The sequence below is a fragment of the Panthera uncia genome, chromosome C2, assembly GCF_023721935.1.
Source record: "Panthera uncia isolate 11264 chromosome C2, Puncia_PCG_1.0, whole genome shotgun sequence".
Lineage (NCBI taxonomy): Eukaryota > Metazoa > Chordata > Mammalia > Carnivora > Felidae > Panthera > Panthera uncia.
Genome location: NC_064810.1, coordinates 129,569,577 through 129,585,046, shown reverse-complemented (window position 1 = coordinate 129,585,046; position 15,470 = coordinate 129,569,577). Strand labels below are relative to the sequence as shown.

At 40.5% G+C, this 15,470-nt stretch overlaps 1 protein-coding gene across 1 annotated transcript in view; it reads left to right on the top strand.

Annotated features, from left to right (window-relative positions):
• LOC125921328 (collagen alpha-4(VI) chain-like) overlaps nucleotides 1–15,470 on the top strand; it is a 101,738-nt gene that overhangs the window by 48,503 nt on the left and 37,765 nt on the right. The window contains exons 20-26 of the mRNA XM_049628822.1: nucleotides 3,867–3,929; nucleotides 5,684–5,746; nucleotides 6,811–6,873; nucleotides 7,417–7,479; nucleotides 9,449–9,499; nucleotides 14,159–14,194; nucleotides 14,299–14,361. Coding sequence (XP_049484779.1) covers nucleotides 3,867–3,929; nucleotides 5,684–5,746; nucleotides 6,811–6,873; nucleotides 7,417–7,479; nucleotides 9,449–9,499; nucleotides 14,159–14,194; nucleotides 14,299–14,361 — 402 coding nt within the window. The remainder of the gene's footprint in view (nucleotides 1–3,866; nucleotides 3,930–5,683; nucleotides 5,747–6,810; nucleotides 6,874–7,416; nucleotides 7,480–9,448; nucleotides 9,500–14,158; nucleotides 14,195–14,298; nucleotides 14,362–15,470) is intronic.

The window sequence follows — 15,470 nt, the reverse complement described above, 5'->3', positions numbered from 1 at the left end:
GTGTGTGTGTGTGTGTGTGTGTGTGTGTGTGTGTGTGTGTGTTGGGCAATGACCTCCGAGGTACAAAGAAGATGTGACTCCTGTGTCTTTATTACAACAGTGTTGGAAAAGCACGGATGTTAAGAAATTTCAAGTCTCAAAAATCCAAACAAGTTTTGTTGACACCAAGTGAAATGTTTTTTTCTCATAAAATGCTAGGATTTGAAATAAGTTCTTAAATAGATATTTCCTGTTAATTTGGTTTTAATACTTATGAAATAAATAATGTCTGGAACTATCATTTTATCTTACTGTTTTTATCCCCAAAAGGCAGAAAGAAATAGACTGTTTTGGAGAAATTAAGTGGCTCTAGGCAGTGGAAGGAATTTCCTACTTTTGAATCATTTAATTCTTTTGTGACACTACATATCGTTTATCTAAATATCCATTAACAGTGGGTTCTCTGTTCAGCTGGGTCATGGTTATTTTTCTTTCCCTATGTCACTTCATCTCCTGTGGGGTTTTTTTAAGGTTTATTTTGAGAGACAGAGAGAGGGGTGGGGGGGAGAGAGAGAGAGTCCCAAGTAGGTTTCACGCTGTCAGCACAGAGCCCAACACGGTGCTTGATCTCATGACTGTGAGATCATGACCTGAGTGGAAATCAAGAGTTACACCTTAACCAACCAGGTCACCTACGTGCTCCCCCGCCCCCATCTCCTGTGTTATTTTAAATTTAATTTAAATCAGAGTGAAGCCTGTGCATACATTTGAAGTCAGATTGCATTATCTCCCTGTCCATTCTTCCCAGCTCTTCAGGAGCAACTCACTGCGGGCTAAGTCCTTCTGGTATTATTGTCGTTTCTCTAAACAGCATGGTTACTTTGGTATTTCTTGTTTTTCAGTTTGGGATGTTGTTCTATTGATTTCTTGCTAGGGGGGGATAAAGATTTTTCTTAACCTATCCATCTCCTTCTTACACTTCCCACAACTCATCTTGCGAGATACTTACTTTCTCCACTTTTGGTCAAGACTGTTCATTGTTCATATGATTGCTAGGTAAATATTATTTGCAGCTATATAACTCTTATTTTCTCTGAGGTACTCTTTCTCCTCATTTGCTTGTAAATTAACTTTGCCAGTTAATTATAAAGCTCTTTGACAAAACCAGTAACCTCCTAGTATATTCAAACATGTGAGGTTTATTTCTCTTGGATTTCTCCTTTCTGGCCTTCTGACCTCCTGCTCTGATTCAGACCGATTGCTGCTTGGGCCTCTGCTCTGTTTTCTTATTGGGAAAGATTGTGGAACAGTAACCGCTCATTTTGGGAGCAGAGAAAAATGTGAGCAAACTACTGTCTTTAATAGGAGACCTCTCCATTTAACACATTGTAATCTTGATGAATCCCTGTAGTTGTCTGCTCTTTTTCCTATTCAAGCTTTGATTTTTTAAATAAGAGATAAAATCATATTGAAACGGACTTATCTAACATGTCAATAGTTTGCTAGTTAACCTAGTGTTGGAACATTGGTCACATAGATTCATTTGTGTTTTTGAGGCTGTGACTTGCTAACGATGAGCAAGTAGTGTTGGAAGATTATAGTTTCCAAGGGTGCTGAATTCCAGATTACAGCATCCCTTGGATCTGGGGAAAATATGGCTCATTACTGTCTATAAAATTAGATATGCTGACATCTACAAGATGTAGAATACGTTGAAAATTTAAATAAGATTTTGTTTATGGAAAATATTGTATTATGGCAGACAAGTCAATGCATAAATTATTTTGGCAATAAGGGGAAACCTTAATTAAGAATATCATTTTTAGGGGCGCCTGAGTGGCTCAGTCAGTTAAGTGTCTGACTTTGACTTAGGTCATGATCTCACGGTTTTGTGAGTTCCAGCCCTGCATCAGGTTCTGTGCTGACAGCTCAGAGACTGGAGCCTGCTTCGTATTCTGTGTCTCCTCCTCTCTCTGCCCCTCCCATGCTCATGCTCTGTCTCTGTCTCTCAATAAAAAATAAATGTTAAAAAAAATTAAAAAAAGAATATCATTTTTAAAGTGTAAGCTCACTAGCTTCCTGCAATTATTTTCATGTTTGTTTCCTGTAAGAGATAGATAGTAAGAGTTATTATAATGAATATATTATGTTATAGTCTGCTTTTCTGTTTCCAAATCATCCTATTATCATTTAAATATATTATAGCATACTCTGTAGAAGAACAACTATTTGCTAAACTATTCTTATGTTAAGCATTTAGATAATTTCTGTTTTGTTAGATATTGTGGTTAGTGATGAAAAGAAAAACTGTATTACAGGTTTTTTTGTTTTGTTCTTGCTTTTGCTTTGCTGAAATGATTCCCTTAATATAAATGTACAAGCGTGGACGTATAACAAGAGTTTGAACTTGGCTATATAGAACCAAGTTGTTTTCAGGATGTTGCACTCTGAATGTCACTAATGTGATGTGCAAAGATTTTCACAACCTATTTCAAAATTTCTAGCTACAGTCCTTTTAAAACTTAGCTATGTTCATAAATCTAGAAGTCAACTTTTAAAGAGCAGAATAAGATAACGATAATGATTAAGACAAGTGGTTCCCAGGATGCCTGGGTGCCTCAATCAGTTAAGCATCAGACCCTTGGTTTTGGCTCACGGTTCGTGAGTTCAAACCCCATGTTGGGCTCTGTGCTGACCGCGCAGAGCCTGCTTGGAACTCTCTGTCTCCCTCTGTCTCTGCTTCTCCCCTGTTCATGTGCATTCACATGCTCTATCAAAAATAAATACACATTTAAGAAAAAAACTTAAAAAAAAAAAAGGAGTGCTTCCTATTTACCTGAACAGTTTAAAAACTTAAGAAGCACGAGGAATTGACCTACACAGTGATTAATTCTCAGTTTAAGGTTTTTTCTCTTTGCAAATCTATGAATAATTAGTAGCCTTTCCGACACATGAGCAACATGAAAAAGAAGGCAGAATAATTCACAAAATGGGTATTATCTTCAATCTTAGAAAATGTATCTTCTCTGTAGGAGTGAAACTTTTAATACAAGGGAGAAATGAAGTCAGTTATTAGACGAATCATGTTAAGGGCTCACCCTTTGCCCAGAGAGCCAGCTTAATCCTGTAAGAATCTATAGGGTTTATTTTTGGTTTTGTTTCAAGAACCCATAGGGTTTAGAAAAAAAAAAAATTAATGTTTTATTTATTTTTGAGACAGAGACAGAGCATGAGCAGGGGAGGGGCAGAGAGAGAGGGAGACACAGAATCGGAAGCAGGTTCCAGGCTCTGAGCTGTCGGCACAGAGCCCGACGCAGGGCTTAAACCCACAAACTGTGAGATCATGACCTGAGCCAAAGTCAGACGCTTAACCAACTGAGCCACCCAGGCGCCACACAAGAACCCGTAGGGTTTTAAAGTCAGGTTTCTGCCCTTTCTCTTTGTGCTTCATGTGCCTTCCCCCAGAATGTCACGCTTGTTGCTGTGTTCAACATTCTGAGTTCCTTCACGTGGGATAAGAGTCCTTAACACCAGTGAATACTTAGCCCATATCCCTTAAAAGGAATGGATGGGCTTTTAGGAACCCGTTATTATGTCAAATGGGAGCTTGAGTTGTTTAAACAAGGTGTTTTTGCTTCTATCACTAAGCTAAGACATTGGAAAGAGTCATGCAAAGACTGAAAAAAAATCTGGCTTTGCAACATAAGTGGAGCCCCCTCCCCCCATATCTTCTCACATTCCATATCCTAAGAGAACTGAGCACAGACAATCAAATCTTTCTTATCTTTCTCTTGTGGCTGTCAAATGACATATTGCGGGGAAGCCTGCCTTCAATAGGAACCCTAAGGGTGCCTGGTGAACTCACTAAGTTTTGCTCATTTTAACAGGGTATGCGTGGAGAATCCGGTGAACGGGGCTACCCGGGAGAGCTTGGATACTCAGGCCCGCAGGTTGTATCAGTGAAGTTGATTTTAGTGCTAAAGGATATTTGTTTGAAATTATAACTTAGATACTTGGATGGGGATTTAACATATATCAGAATGGCCTTGGATACCTCTTTTCCAGGGCCTTTCCCAAGCAAATTGTGTATCTCTCTCCTGGGCAGGTTGAACCCTAATAGCAATATTTATGAATTCTTAAGCTGTCTTAAATATGGCCCTAAGCACTTGTATTAACCCATTTAATCCTTTAATGGGGGGGGGTTATTCTCCCTATTTTACAGAGAGAAGTGGACGGGGGTGGGGATAGAGAAGTAAGGTAAAGTGGCTAAGCTCCCACAGTTAGTAAATGATAAAGATGGGATTCAAACTCAAGCAGTCTAGTTATCAAATCTGTGCTCTTAATTACTGCCTTTGAAACCATATTGAACTTACTCAAACAGTACTTAATTCATTAAAATTTTATTCAGTTTGGCATAAAAAATCAGCAAAGTGTTTATTGAGTATCTGTAATACATAAGTCACTTTGCTAATAGGCGTGGGACCTTCAGGAAGGACGTTAAGGCCTGGAAGAGTCTCGCCCTCAAGCAGGGTGTTGTAAAGGATTCAGTGATAACTGGAAATTTAAATTTCCCCATCCAGTTCTTTTGGAATCTTCTAAGCATAACCCAAATCTGTCATTCTGTAAACCCTTCTGGAACATGTTCTACATCTTTCTTTTAAAAGCCAATTGTTCCCAAGTATCAAGTGGAAGAACTTGAAAACAACACATTTTACTAACACATTGAATCATTCTCCATAACTTTAAAAATTCTATGAGTGTCAGGTGACCACTTTGAAAGGTTTCTGTTGTTTTTCGACTTGACAAAGGTACTAAAGGAAGAAATGGGTAATCAAAGTGTAATTAGGGATTGTATTTATTTTATGATAGAAGAGTGTTTGAACATAGGGGAAAACAACCTAGAGATATATTTTTGCCTTCATTTTGATCGCTGGCTTAATTCAAATTTGGACCCCCCGCCACTGTTGTGTCCTGGCTTTCTCTTTTATATTCACTCTATCCTACTGCTGAACGCAAGGGGAACATGTTGTTTTGTGAACCATGAGCAAGATAATCAATAAAACCTCTCCTTAATTTCACCTCCCACTGGGATGTGGGTATGATGCTGTATTTAAATAGAAGACTACAATGCCTCACCCAGGAGTATAGAGGCCATGATCAATGCTTTTAATAGGAAAGCATTTTTTCAGAAAAGCTGGAGAAAAATTAGTGTTGAAATCAGTACAATAAAATAGATTGGGGAGAAAATGAGTAACTCCCCAGCAATGTGTCCAGTGCGATTAGGCTTCTTAAAGGTACTATTGGTTCTTGAAAAAATCAAAATGTGCCCTTGTGTGTGTACAGAGAAGGTTGAATTTTCAAAGGAGATCAATATCCCAGCAGCCCCTTTCATTCCCCTTTTAGGATTTAAAACTAGTTGGGTGTATTAAAATATAAAAGCAATGTTCTGAGATTTTAGGGCTCATCAGATTCAACTGCAGAGGTGGTCACAAATATGGATGCTGAAGGCTCATATCCAGTGCTTCAGATGGAGTGAGTCTGGGTTGCTTTGGTGCTGATGCTGCTGAATAAAGTGTGATACATGTGATAGTGATGGGTCAGCGCACCTTGATTTGTGCTCCCGTTGGTGACCAAGGCGACTTTGTGGTTACATGGGAAATAGACCATAAACACTGATTGAATTCTAATGTCATCTTTGAACCAGGGACCAAGAGGAAGGCAAGGACAACCAGGAAATTCTGGACCAAAAGGCTTACTGGGCGCTAAGGTACGTTTGAAAAATGAAAAACTACAGCAGAGTTGCATATTAACAGTGGCCAATTCATACACCTGAGTTTCCTGGATAAATAACATAAAGCTACACTGTTTGTTCTGGAATTGGTAGGTATCAGGGGTTTCTAGAAATAGCTAACTTGATCACTGGCTGTACCACCTTCTATTCTGGTAAATTGTGGGAATATGGTGATCAATGAGATTGGGTTAGAGACCCAAGGGTGTTTAACACAAACTGATCGTGCCTTACCTATAGTGCAAGGAAAAATAGAGCTGTACAGAGGTATAAACGGCCAATATGATCCTCACAAGCATAAAAAGAAGCGTTACTATCCTAATTTTATAGATAAGGAAACCGAGGCTCAAAGGGATTAAAAATGATTAGTCATGAGGACGGTACGTGGTGGAATTGGCTTCCAACTTGTTCTTTCTAGTGCCCCTTCTACTCCTGACCCAGTCTCCCAGTGGTTCATAGAAGCGTCAGACCACATTGAGACAGATGATTACAAGTGGCTTCCTGACGATGGGAGCATTTGACATAGCTTAAATTCTGAGCAGCATGGTTTAAGTTAGGGATAAGCGTCTCAATCTGGAGATTCAAAATAGCAGCTCCAGGATAGCCTATGCCCTAGTTCTGTTCTTATTGACTCTCGATCAGAAAAAGTCTAGCCTTGTACCGATTGTATTATTTTCATTCTCTTTTGATAATATTTTCTGTTTGGAGCAGGTGAAAGTCTAGGTGTTTGTCTTCCTGATCTCTTAATCAAATGGCGTTTTTCCCTCTAGTAGCCAGATCATCGCTCCAGTGCTCAGAGCTTGGTAGATGTGGCCTCTTACATAGAACGCCTCCCTCCTTCTCCCCCACCCCACCACCAGCCCAGACATTAAATGTGTATATGAAGCATTTTGTATGTTGAAGGATACAATTAATTGTATAAAACACTAAAGGTGATTTATGAGTATATTACCAGTTCCAGACCATTTCGATAATAACAAGAGAGTCAGGGAGTTAGTTACCTTGTGGCCCTTGAGGTGATTTTAGTTGTGGTCTTGTTGTAGGGGATTCCTGGGCCTCCAGGGACAGTTGGTTCAAAAGGGAAAGCGGGACCAACAGGAATGAAGGTAAATGCCAGAGAACACATCTTTTTTTTGTTTTTTTTTCTTGTAACTTGGGTATTCTCATGTGAATCTCTCCGTATGTGATTATTTCCAGTGTGAGTTTTTGATATCATTGGTGATGGTATTGACTATACCTTATAGTTGGACAGTGGATACAGAGAAGGAAAGACATATAGACTGACATATAGAAAGATAGATAGATGGCCACCTATATCAGTAGGCAAAGACATATCAATAAATAGATAAATATATGGGTTCTCTACAAACATAGTCTTACATTCACACCTAGAAAAAGCCAGAAAAATATAAAATTCTGTCATGGATGCCATATACCTCATTTCACTAATTTTCAGTGCCCAAATCTCCACTATATTTGTTAGTAATCTCTGTGTAACAAAGTTCAGAGGAAGATACTCACCTTAGACTGTATGGTGTTGGCAACGGGACCTGAATAAGGGTGACTGTAAACTCTCTAAGGAAAATGACATAAAACTGCATGAACTCATAGGAAAAAATTAACTTCATGTTTACCTTTTGTTACAAAAGGGAGATCTTGGTGACACAGGAGCCACAGGCCCACGGGGTCGACAAGGACTCAGAGGGCAACCTGTAAGTCTGGCTTCTCTGTTTTGGACTCTCGGCTGAATTTCTTGTTTGTTATTTGTTCTTGTTTCACACAAAGTTTGAATATTCCTGATGAATTTTGGGGTACAAATATGATATGATCGCCAGAGCTGTTGTGACCCTAAAGAGTCAAAGGTTCTCAAACTCCTCCCATAAATAAAGAACCTAAAGATGTCTTGGGATTTATTTTGCCTCCTCACATGTTGTGGAAGAGGGATATGCCAGTGAGCCTCGTCTGTTTGACAAAGATGTTTTCTAAGCATTTGAGATTTTTTGGAATACAGATGTGTTCAATGAAACAATTTTTCCAGGGAAACAAATAAGACAGGCATTCAGACTTGCAAACTTTTAAGTGCATGGCCTCAATTACCCAGAACATAGAAATAACCTTTGGAGACCAAGGATCATCAAAGGTTTACTTGAACAGATAATGCTCCCAGAGACAGGGCTCTGCATTTAGACCTTAGCCATCCCTCTGAACATGAGAGCCAGTTAGTTATTTTATGACTATTTTCAATTCATCATTTTATTGGAATGAGCTTTATGACAGGGAGAAATGTTGTCTCTCCTGCAGCTCCTATGTTTGAGATTTCTTTCATCAACAGTGGGAACACCCTGCCATTGTTTTGCACTCAACATTGAAATTGCATTTGTTAGCAAGGGGAGAAGAAAAAATCAGGCCAAAAAGCTTAAAATTAAATGTGCAAGGGGGAGAAAATAGAACAAGATTACTGTCAAAAGGAATATGGGATAAGTAGTGTTCTGCATCTACTCTCAGTTCGGGTGATGAAGTTAATGCTGTTCCACTTTATTAAAATTTCCTGGTTTAAAATAACGCAAAGGTTGTTTCTACCAGTCTCTCCTTGGGACAGACGAAGCTGGGGAGCAATGCCTTTCTGGAAGGTGTCATTTCAGGAATGTCAGAAGCGGTTATCTCCAAGATAGGCGGTTTGGATCTCTGAAATTTGTAGGTGCCCGAGGCTGTGTGTGTCCTTCAGCAGAGAGAAAACGGAGGAACGGCAAATGAACCTCATTTGCATCTTTTTTGTCCCCAAACAATTCATCTTTGGCAATCTTCTTTATCTTATTCTTTTTCATTTTTCTAATGTTTCAAGCTTTTCCCCCTTAGGCCATAGGAATGATCTTTGTGGCTTAAAACTTAAAATTGTTCTCAGTTGACTGCTTGGTTTGGGTGCAGTTTTTGTCCATTCAGCAAGGTGCACCTAAAAGGTTCTGAATTTACCCCTTGTCATAGGAAGCTCACTGTGTATATGTACAGATGCTAAGATCCCAGTAGTGTCATTAACATATTCATAATTGTGTCATCACCATCACCTCTGCTTCCACTATCACTGCCTCCACCACGAACACCGTCATCATGACCAAGATCACCACCACTGCCATCATCACCTCCACCGCCCCCCCCCCCCCCCCCCCCCCCACCAGAATAACTTGCTTCCAACCAGTGTTGGAAGTAGAATGAAAATTCAGGTCTGTCTGGGTATACGTCTTAAGCACTTATTCACTAAACTCTATTGCCTCCATCCCAGTCTTTTCCTCCGTAAGTTTGCATTTATCTCTAGAGATTTGCCAAATTCTAGAGCTTCTTCTTTTGTTACTTTACCCTGCAAAGAAAGGAAATTTAGCTCTAGAGGGATTTTGTACAGTGATGTGGCTCCCTACATCTGTGGCATCATTTTGGTGAGGTACAGAATCTTGCTAAAGAAGAAGTTAAAATTGAAAAAAAAAATACTTTTCAAGTTTTAAATACTTATCCTCTCCTTATCCTATAAAGGTAGCTGAGGGTTTATCCTATGATACAGTATAAGCCTCCACCAAGCCCGTCTGCCTTCTCCATTTCCTTGCACTGCTGATTAATCCAAGGGTTCAGATAATATTGTCAACCAGTATTGATCTAGATGACTCTACCATTCATCTTGTGTCATTTTCTTAGGGTCTTACTGGTCCAGATGGATATGGACATCCGGGAAGAAAAGGAAAAAAGGTGAGGGTTATCTTACAGGGTATTCTGAACTAACTACTACGGTGATTTGTTTTTAATTTTACTAGAATAAGTCTTTATTATCCAAGTGGTATGCCAGAAATGGTTTCTAAATGCTGCTTATGACATGTTATAGCTGCCAGAGTTCCCTCCTTAAAAAATAAAAGCTGATTTTGTTACTGCCTTATTTAAAACTTGAACTCCTTTCCTCACCTTCCACCTATGCCAGATATTTCCACCCCAGCCAGGAACTTCCCTAATTTCCTGTCTTTGCAAACACTCTTGACTCTATTTAGGCATGTCCTTACACACCTCCCTCCTTTGGACTTTTTTCACACATTTTCTCTGATCAACTCACGTATCAACTTTTCCTTGTGGAACCCTTCTTGGACTCCCCCATGGAAAGATTTGGTTGTCCTATACTCTGTGTTCCTCACGCACATTGGTCATGTTTCTATAGTAGCCCCTTTCTATTGAGGTTATATTGAGGTTTATCCCTACATATCTGGCTACCTCCCAGTTTGTGAATTTGACAGTCGATTGCACCTTATTCAATTTCGTATTGCTTGAATGAGCCTGGCACAGAGTAGGTACTCAGTGAGTATATTTGAATATTTCTACTCTCATAAGGATATGGTATTTTAACATGTAGTTAATGGGTTACTGACAGGTTTTTAAGAATGGAAATCACATGAAGACTGTTGAACAAATCAAATGTCAATAGCCACAGTTATTCTGAGTGCTTCAGTCTGCGAGTTACCATTTATTGTTTCACAACATAAGAAATCACTAGGATGTTTAGTGATGCCCAGCTACTTAACCCTGCAATTGTCTTGTTTCCCTGGATGACACTGTTGCCATTTTATTGATCAGGATATTGCCCTTAGTATAATTAATGTGTATACATGCCCAAAACATAGTAGGCTCTTAGTAAATACCTGCGCAATGACGAACCATGGGTGCCTTGGTGATCATCTAGTTCAGCCTTTTTGATTTATAGATATGAAAATTGAGACGTAGAGAAATGGAGTGATTTGCCGATGGTCACACAGCTGCTTAGAGACAGAGCTGAGTGTAGAAGCTAGCCCATTGGAGCTCCACCCTGGCAAATTAAGTCTTTCTTCTCTAGGGGAGAGTTTGCATAGCAGGGGAATTCTGGGTAGAATTCAAATGTCCAGTTTTTCAAAGTTTATTTTATTTATTTTGACAGACAGAGAGAGTGCACACGAGCAGGGAGGGCGCAGAGAGAGAGAGAGAGAGAGAGAGAGAGAGAGAGAATCCCAAGCCGGCTCCACGCTGTCAGCGCAGGGCTGGATGTGGGGCTCGATGTCACGAGCCGTGAGATTATGACCCGAGCCGAGATTAAGAGTCAGGTGATTAACTGGCTGACCCACCCAGGCCCCCCTCAAATGTTCACGTTTTAAGCCACATACCAGCCCTGGTACTACATTCAAAGCAGCCTATGCTTATTGTGGTATGGCTAACATCATGGATTCAGTCCACATTGCATGGGTTTTTCCTGGCAAGGCTTCATGACCTCACTTTAAATAGCCCTATTGCTGCTTGGCCAGCTGGCTACCATTCCCTTCTCTGTTCATTTTCCTCTCTGAATCAATTGATTCATCCCTGCTCCCTTCTCCTCAGACTTCCAAGACCTGCTTTCTCTCCCACGTTTTCAGCAGGTGATTGTGCTTCTTGTTTCATTAATTAAATAGGGGCAGTGAGCAGAGAACCTCTACATACATCTGCCACTGCGTAGGCCAGCCTCTGTACCCTGCCTTCCCTCCTCCTGCTGTGGATAAGAGTCCATGCCCTTGTCTAAGACTGATCTCTTCTCTCATGGGCTGCACTCTGTTCCCCTTTTGCTTCCTTCCTGGGTCCTTTCCCTTCTGCAATTCCCTTCTGTAATGTTTTTCCCTCTCCACAGATCATTCCTGTCAGTATACAAAGAAGTGGGAATATCACCCCTCCCACAAGCAAACAGACAATAAAAAAAACACTCATTTAACTACACAGTACCATTGTCCCTTTCCTCTCTGGAAAAATTCTTTGAAAGAGTAGGTCTAGATCTGTGGTTCTCACCCAGGGGTGATTTTACCCTCTAGGAGATGTTCTGGTTGTCACGCCAGGGGAGGGGATGCAAATGGCACCTAGTGAGTAGAGACCAGAGATAATATTTTTCATCCTACAAAACACAGGACAGCCCCTCACAACAAAGAAGAATGGTCAGGTCGAAAATGTTAGTAGTGCCGAGGTTGAGAAACTCCACTTTCTTTCCTCTGGTTCTCTCTAACTGGTGACAATTGAGCCTTCACCCCTCGGCTCTGCCCGCGCAACGACTAAACACCTTTAGTCAAGGTGAAACCCACGGTGCTGAATCCATTGGTCACTTCTCTGCCCACGTCATACTCCACGTCTCAGCAGAATTTGACAAAGGGGATCAGGAGCTTATTCTTGAAACCTTTCCTCTCTCATCGTCCAGACCAGCCCACTCACTTGTTTTTTGCTGACTGCTCTTTCTCAGTTTCTTTGGAATGTTCTTGACCTCTAAATATTAGAAAACTCAGGGATCTATCTTTCTACTTCTCTTACTTCCCTCTTTACTCACTTCTCAGGTGACCTTATCCAGTTACATAGCATCAAGTATCATCTATCCTGTGATCTCCAGTGTATTTCTCCAGCTTGGACCATACTCTTAAACGTCTAAATATGTTTCCACCTTAAAATTGGCATGTCCCCAAACAGCCTCCTCCTCCTCCTTCCTTCTTCTTCTTTTGTTTGTTAACCTTTGATTCTGGAAAAATTCAAACACGTGTACAAGTGGAGAGACTAATATAATGACACCTATCCCCATGTACCCATCACCTAGCTCAAAGAATAAAAAACCTCGACCAATTTAATGTTGTTTTTTATGTATTCCACGACACATATATCTTTATCCCGATTATCTTGAAGCAAATCCCAGATATCATATATTCCATGAGTAAATATTTCAAGTTGCATCTCTAAAAAATTCTTTAAAAACATAACCACAGGGGCATCTGGGTGGCTCAGTCTGTCAAGCGTCTGACCCTTGATCTCAGCTCAGGTCTTGATCTCAGGGCCATGAGTTCAAGCTCCGTGTTGTGCCCCACATTAGGTGTGCAGCCTACTCAAAAAACTAGTAAAATAAAATAACAACAATACATTGTCAACCAAAGAATTAACACTAATCCTTTAATTTCATCAAACATCCGGTCAGCCAAAACAATTGCCCTGACAACCTGCCTCTCCTCCAGCCTTCCCCATCTCAGGGAGTGGAGCCTCCCTCCTGCCGATTGCTCAAGGCAGACATTTCCCCATCTTTAACAAATGTCTGTCTCTCACCCCCTATATTTAATCCATCAACAAATAATGGTGAGTCCACCCTCCAAATACGTGCAGCCTCTCATCACCTCTCACCACCACCGCTGCCACCCTCTGGGCCAAGACAGCATGATTTCCACCTGGATTACTGCAGTGGCCACCTAAATGTTCTCCCCGCTTCTACTCTTGCCTCATCTAGTTAGTTCTCCATGTAGCAGCCAGAGCCCTATTTTTTTAAATTTTATTTTGTATTTTAAATATTTTATTTTCAAGTAAACTCTACACCCAACATGGGACTTGAACTTGCAACCCCAAGATCAAGAGTCACATGCTATACTGACTGAGCCAGTCAGGTATCCCCAGAGCCATCTTTTAAATGCATAGTTAGATCACTCAAAGTCCAGCTATGCCTTCTGATGTCATTCAGAATTAACCCCACTGTAAACATGGCCTACAGGATTCTATATAATCTGGCCCCTCTGTGAACTCTCTGACATTATCTTCGCCTCCTTCCCTCCCCCTATTCTGCTTCCGTGTTCCTCAAACACAGCACAGGTTCATATTCTTGCCTCCGGATTCTTCATACACTCTTCCCTCTGCTTGGAATGCTCTTTTCCCAGATACCTGTTTGGCTGGCTTTCTTGATTTCTGCTGGTCTTGGACCAAATGCCACCTTTACCAAAAAGCTTTGTCCGACCACCTCATATAAAATAATGACCCTCTTCCTAACCCCATCCATATCATTCTTTATTCTTTAATCTCCTTTCTGGAATAGCATTTCTCTCTCCCTGACATACTTTTCTTCCTTACTAGCAGTTGAGTTCCATGATAGCAGGGTCTTTGTTCTGTTCAGTGCTGAATTCCCAGTGCTTAGAACAGTGGTTGGCACATAGGTGCTAAATAAATATTTGTTGAATGAACAGTTGCTTTGTAGTGTGCCTTTGATCTGACAATGGGCACCTGCTTCCCACCAGTCTGTTTGGTCCCCTTTCCTTTGGTTTCCATTGGGTCAGACCTCTGGATATTTAGACCAACAGATAAAATTGTTTAAGAAGGAAGTTCCATTACATAATATATCAAGGAAGTGGAAGAATTTGTAAAAGTCATTTGCAAGTTGTTTCACTTTGAATTATAAAAATAAAATATGGCCACTTGGGAGTAGTTCAAGATAACAACTGTTGCTCTAGTTGTTTTTCCTGGCACCTGTTTTGAGTCTGTTTTCTCAAAATTATAATTTATTCTTTTTCTCGGAGGAATGTGAAAGAAAGACTTAATCACATGACAGTAAACAAGACCTTATCTCTTTTCTGACACTAGGGTGAACCTGGATTTCCTGGCTCTCCTGGTGCACAAGTAAGAAGCTATCTTTTGGGGTCTGGCATCTGGTATGCAGCATGTGTCATTTGTTTGTACTTATTTTTCTTTACACTCAACGCTCTGCTTTTGATTCTGTTAAGGGAGAAGATGGTGACCCGGGCCACCGAGGAGAGAAGGGGGCGAAGGGAGTCAGAGGGAGGAGGGTAAGAACCAAAGGAATTTCCCAAGATCTGTAGAGGCCCACATGACACCGCTCACAGGAGCAGATTTCTATTGACTTAATGGACTTAGCAGGAAGGCCATTGTCCCCCTAAGTCAGTGCATATTCCACACCTCCCTTGGGCTACCCCACTCTCCCACTTAATACCACTCTCACTTACCTTATAAATGCAAATGCGACTCATCAAACCATAATAACAGAAAATCTAAGTTGGAGTTTCAGTTACACAATATCAATATCTATGTGAAGTCTAGATATCATTCAGAAGGGCATTGTTTTAGCTGCAGAGTAAACACTGATGTTTCTTCAAGATTCTTCCAAGCCTTAAATTCTTCTTTGTTAATTTAGGACTAGAATCTCAAGAATATGGCTGCCATCTTGGTGGACTTTGAGCCATGTTTTCACTGTGCTTTGTAGAGTCTACCATTAAAAATCCATTCCTTCAGGATGTAAAGACTCAATATTGAAAAGCTGCCGTCACTGGTGGCTCTATTCAGAAAGAGTAATCTTGTGGATATCTAAAACCCTGGTAGTGTTTAGCTGATAGACATTAGAGAGCAAGGCTTTTTGGAAAAGGACACGACTAATGTTCAGTGCAGAAGAGAGGAAAAAGAATATTTATTATCTAAGCACTCAATAAGTGGTATTTTCACACATTGGCAAGGACATAAAGAAAAATTTGATCTATGTCTAACTTGGTTTGCTGCTGGCTAATATTGCCCTGCTCAGCTAAACTTATCTCTCTGGTTTCAAATAAAAAAAGATAAAGCATCAATTACACGCAGATAATGCTGTGTCAGTTCAAATACCTGTAAGACAAGCAGTGAGCTAAGCTCAGCTCATACCTTTTTTCAGACTCCAAAGACTAGAAGGTGGTGAAAGAAGTTTTCCTTTCTCTTGTTGCCAGGCCCTCAATGTGTATTTCCTGCATTCTTTTAATTATACGACCTGGAATCTCAACTGGGTATTGAGTCAATTTGGACTCAATTGTGTGTCTGTATGTATGTCCGCATGTTGGCTTGGATTAGGTATGTAGGGGGCAATTTAGATGGCTCCCATAATGAGCCCCCTCCTTTTCTAGTCTTGGTGTCT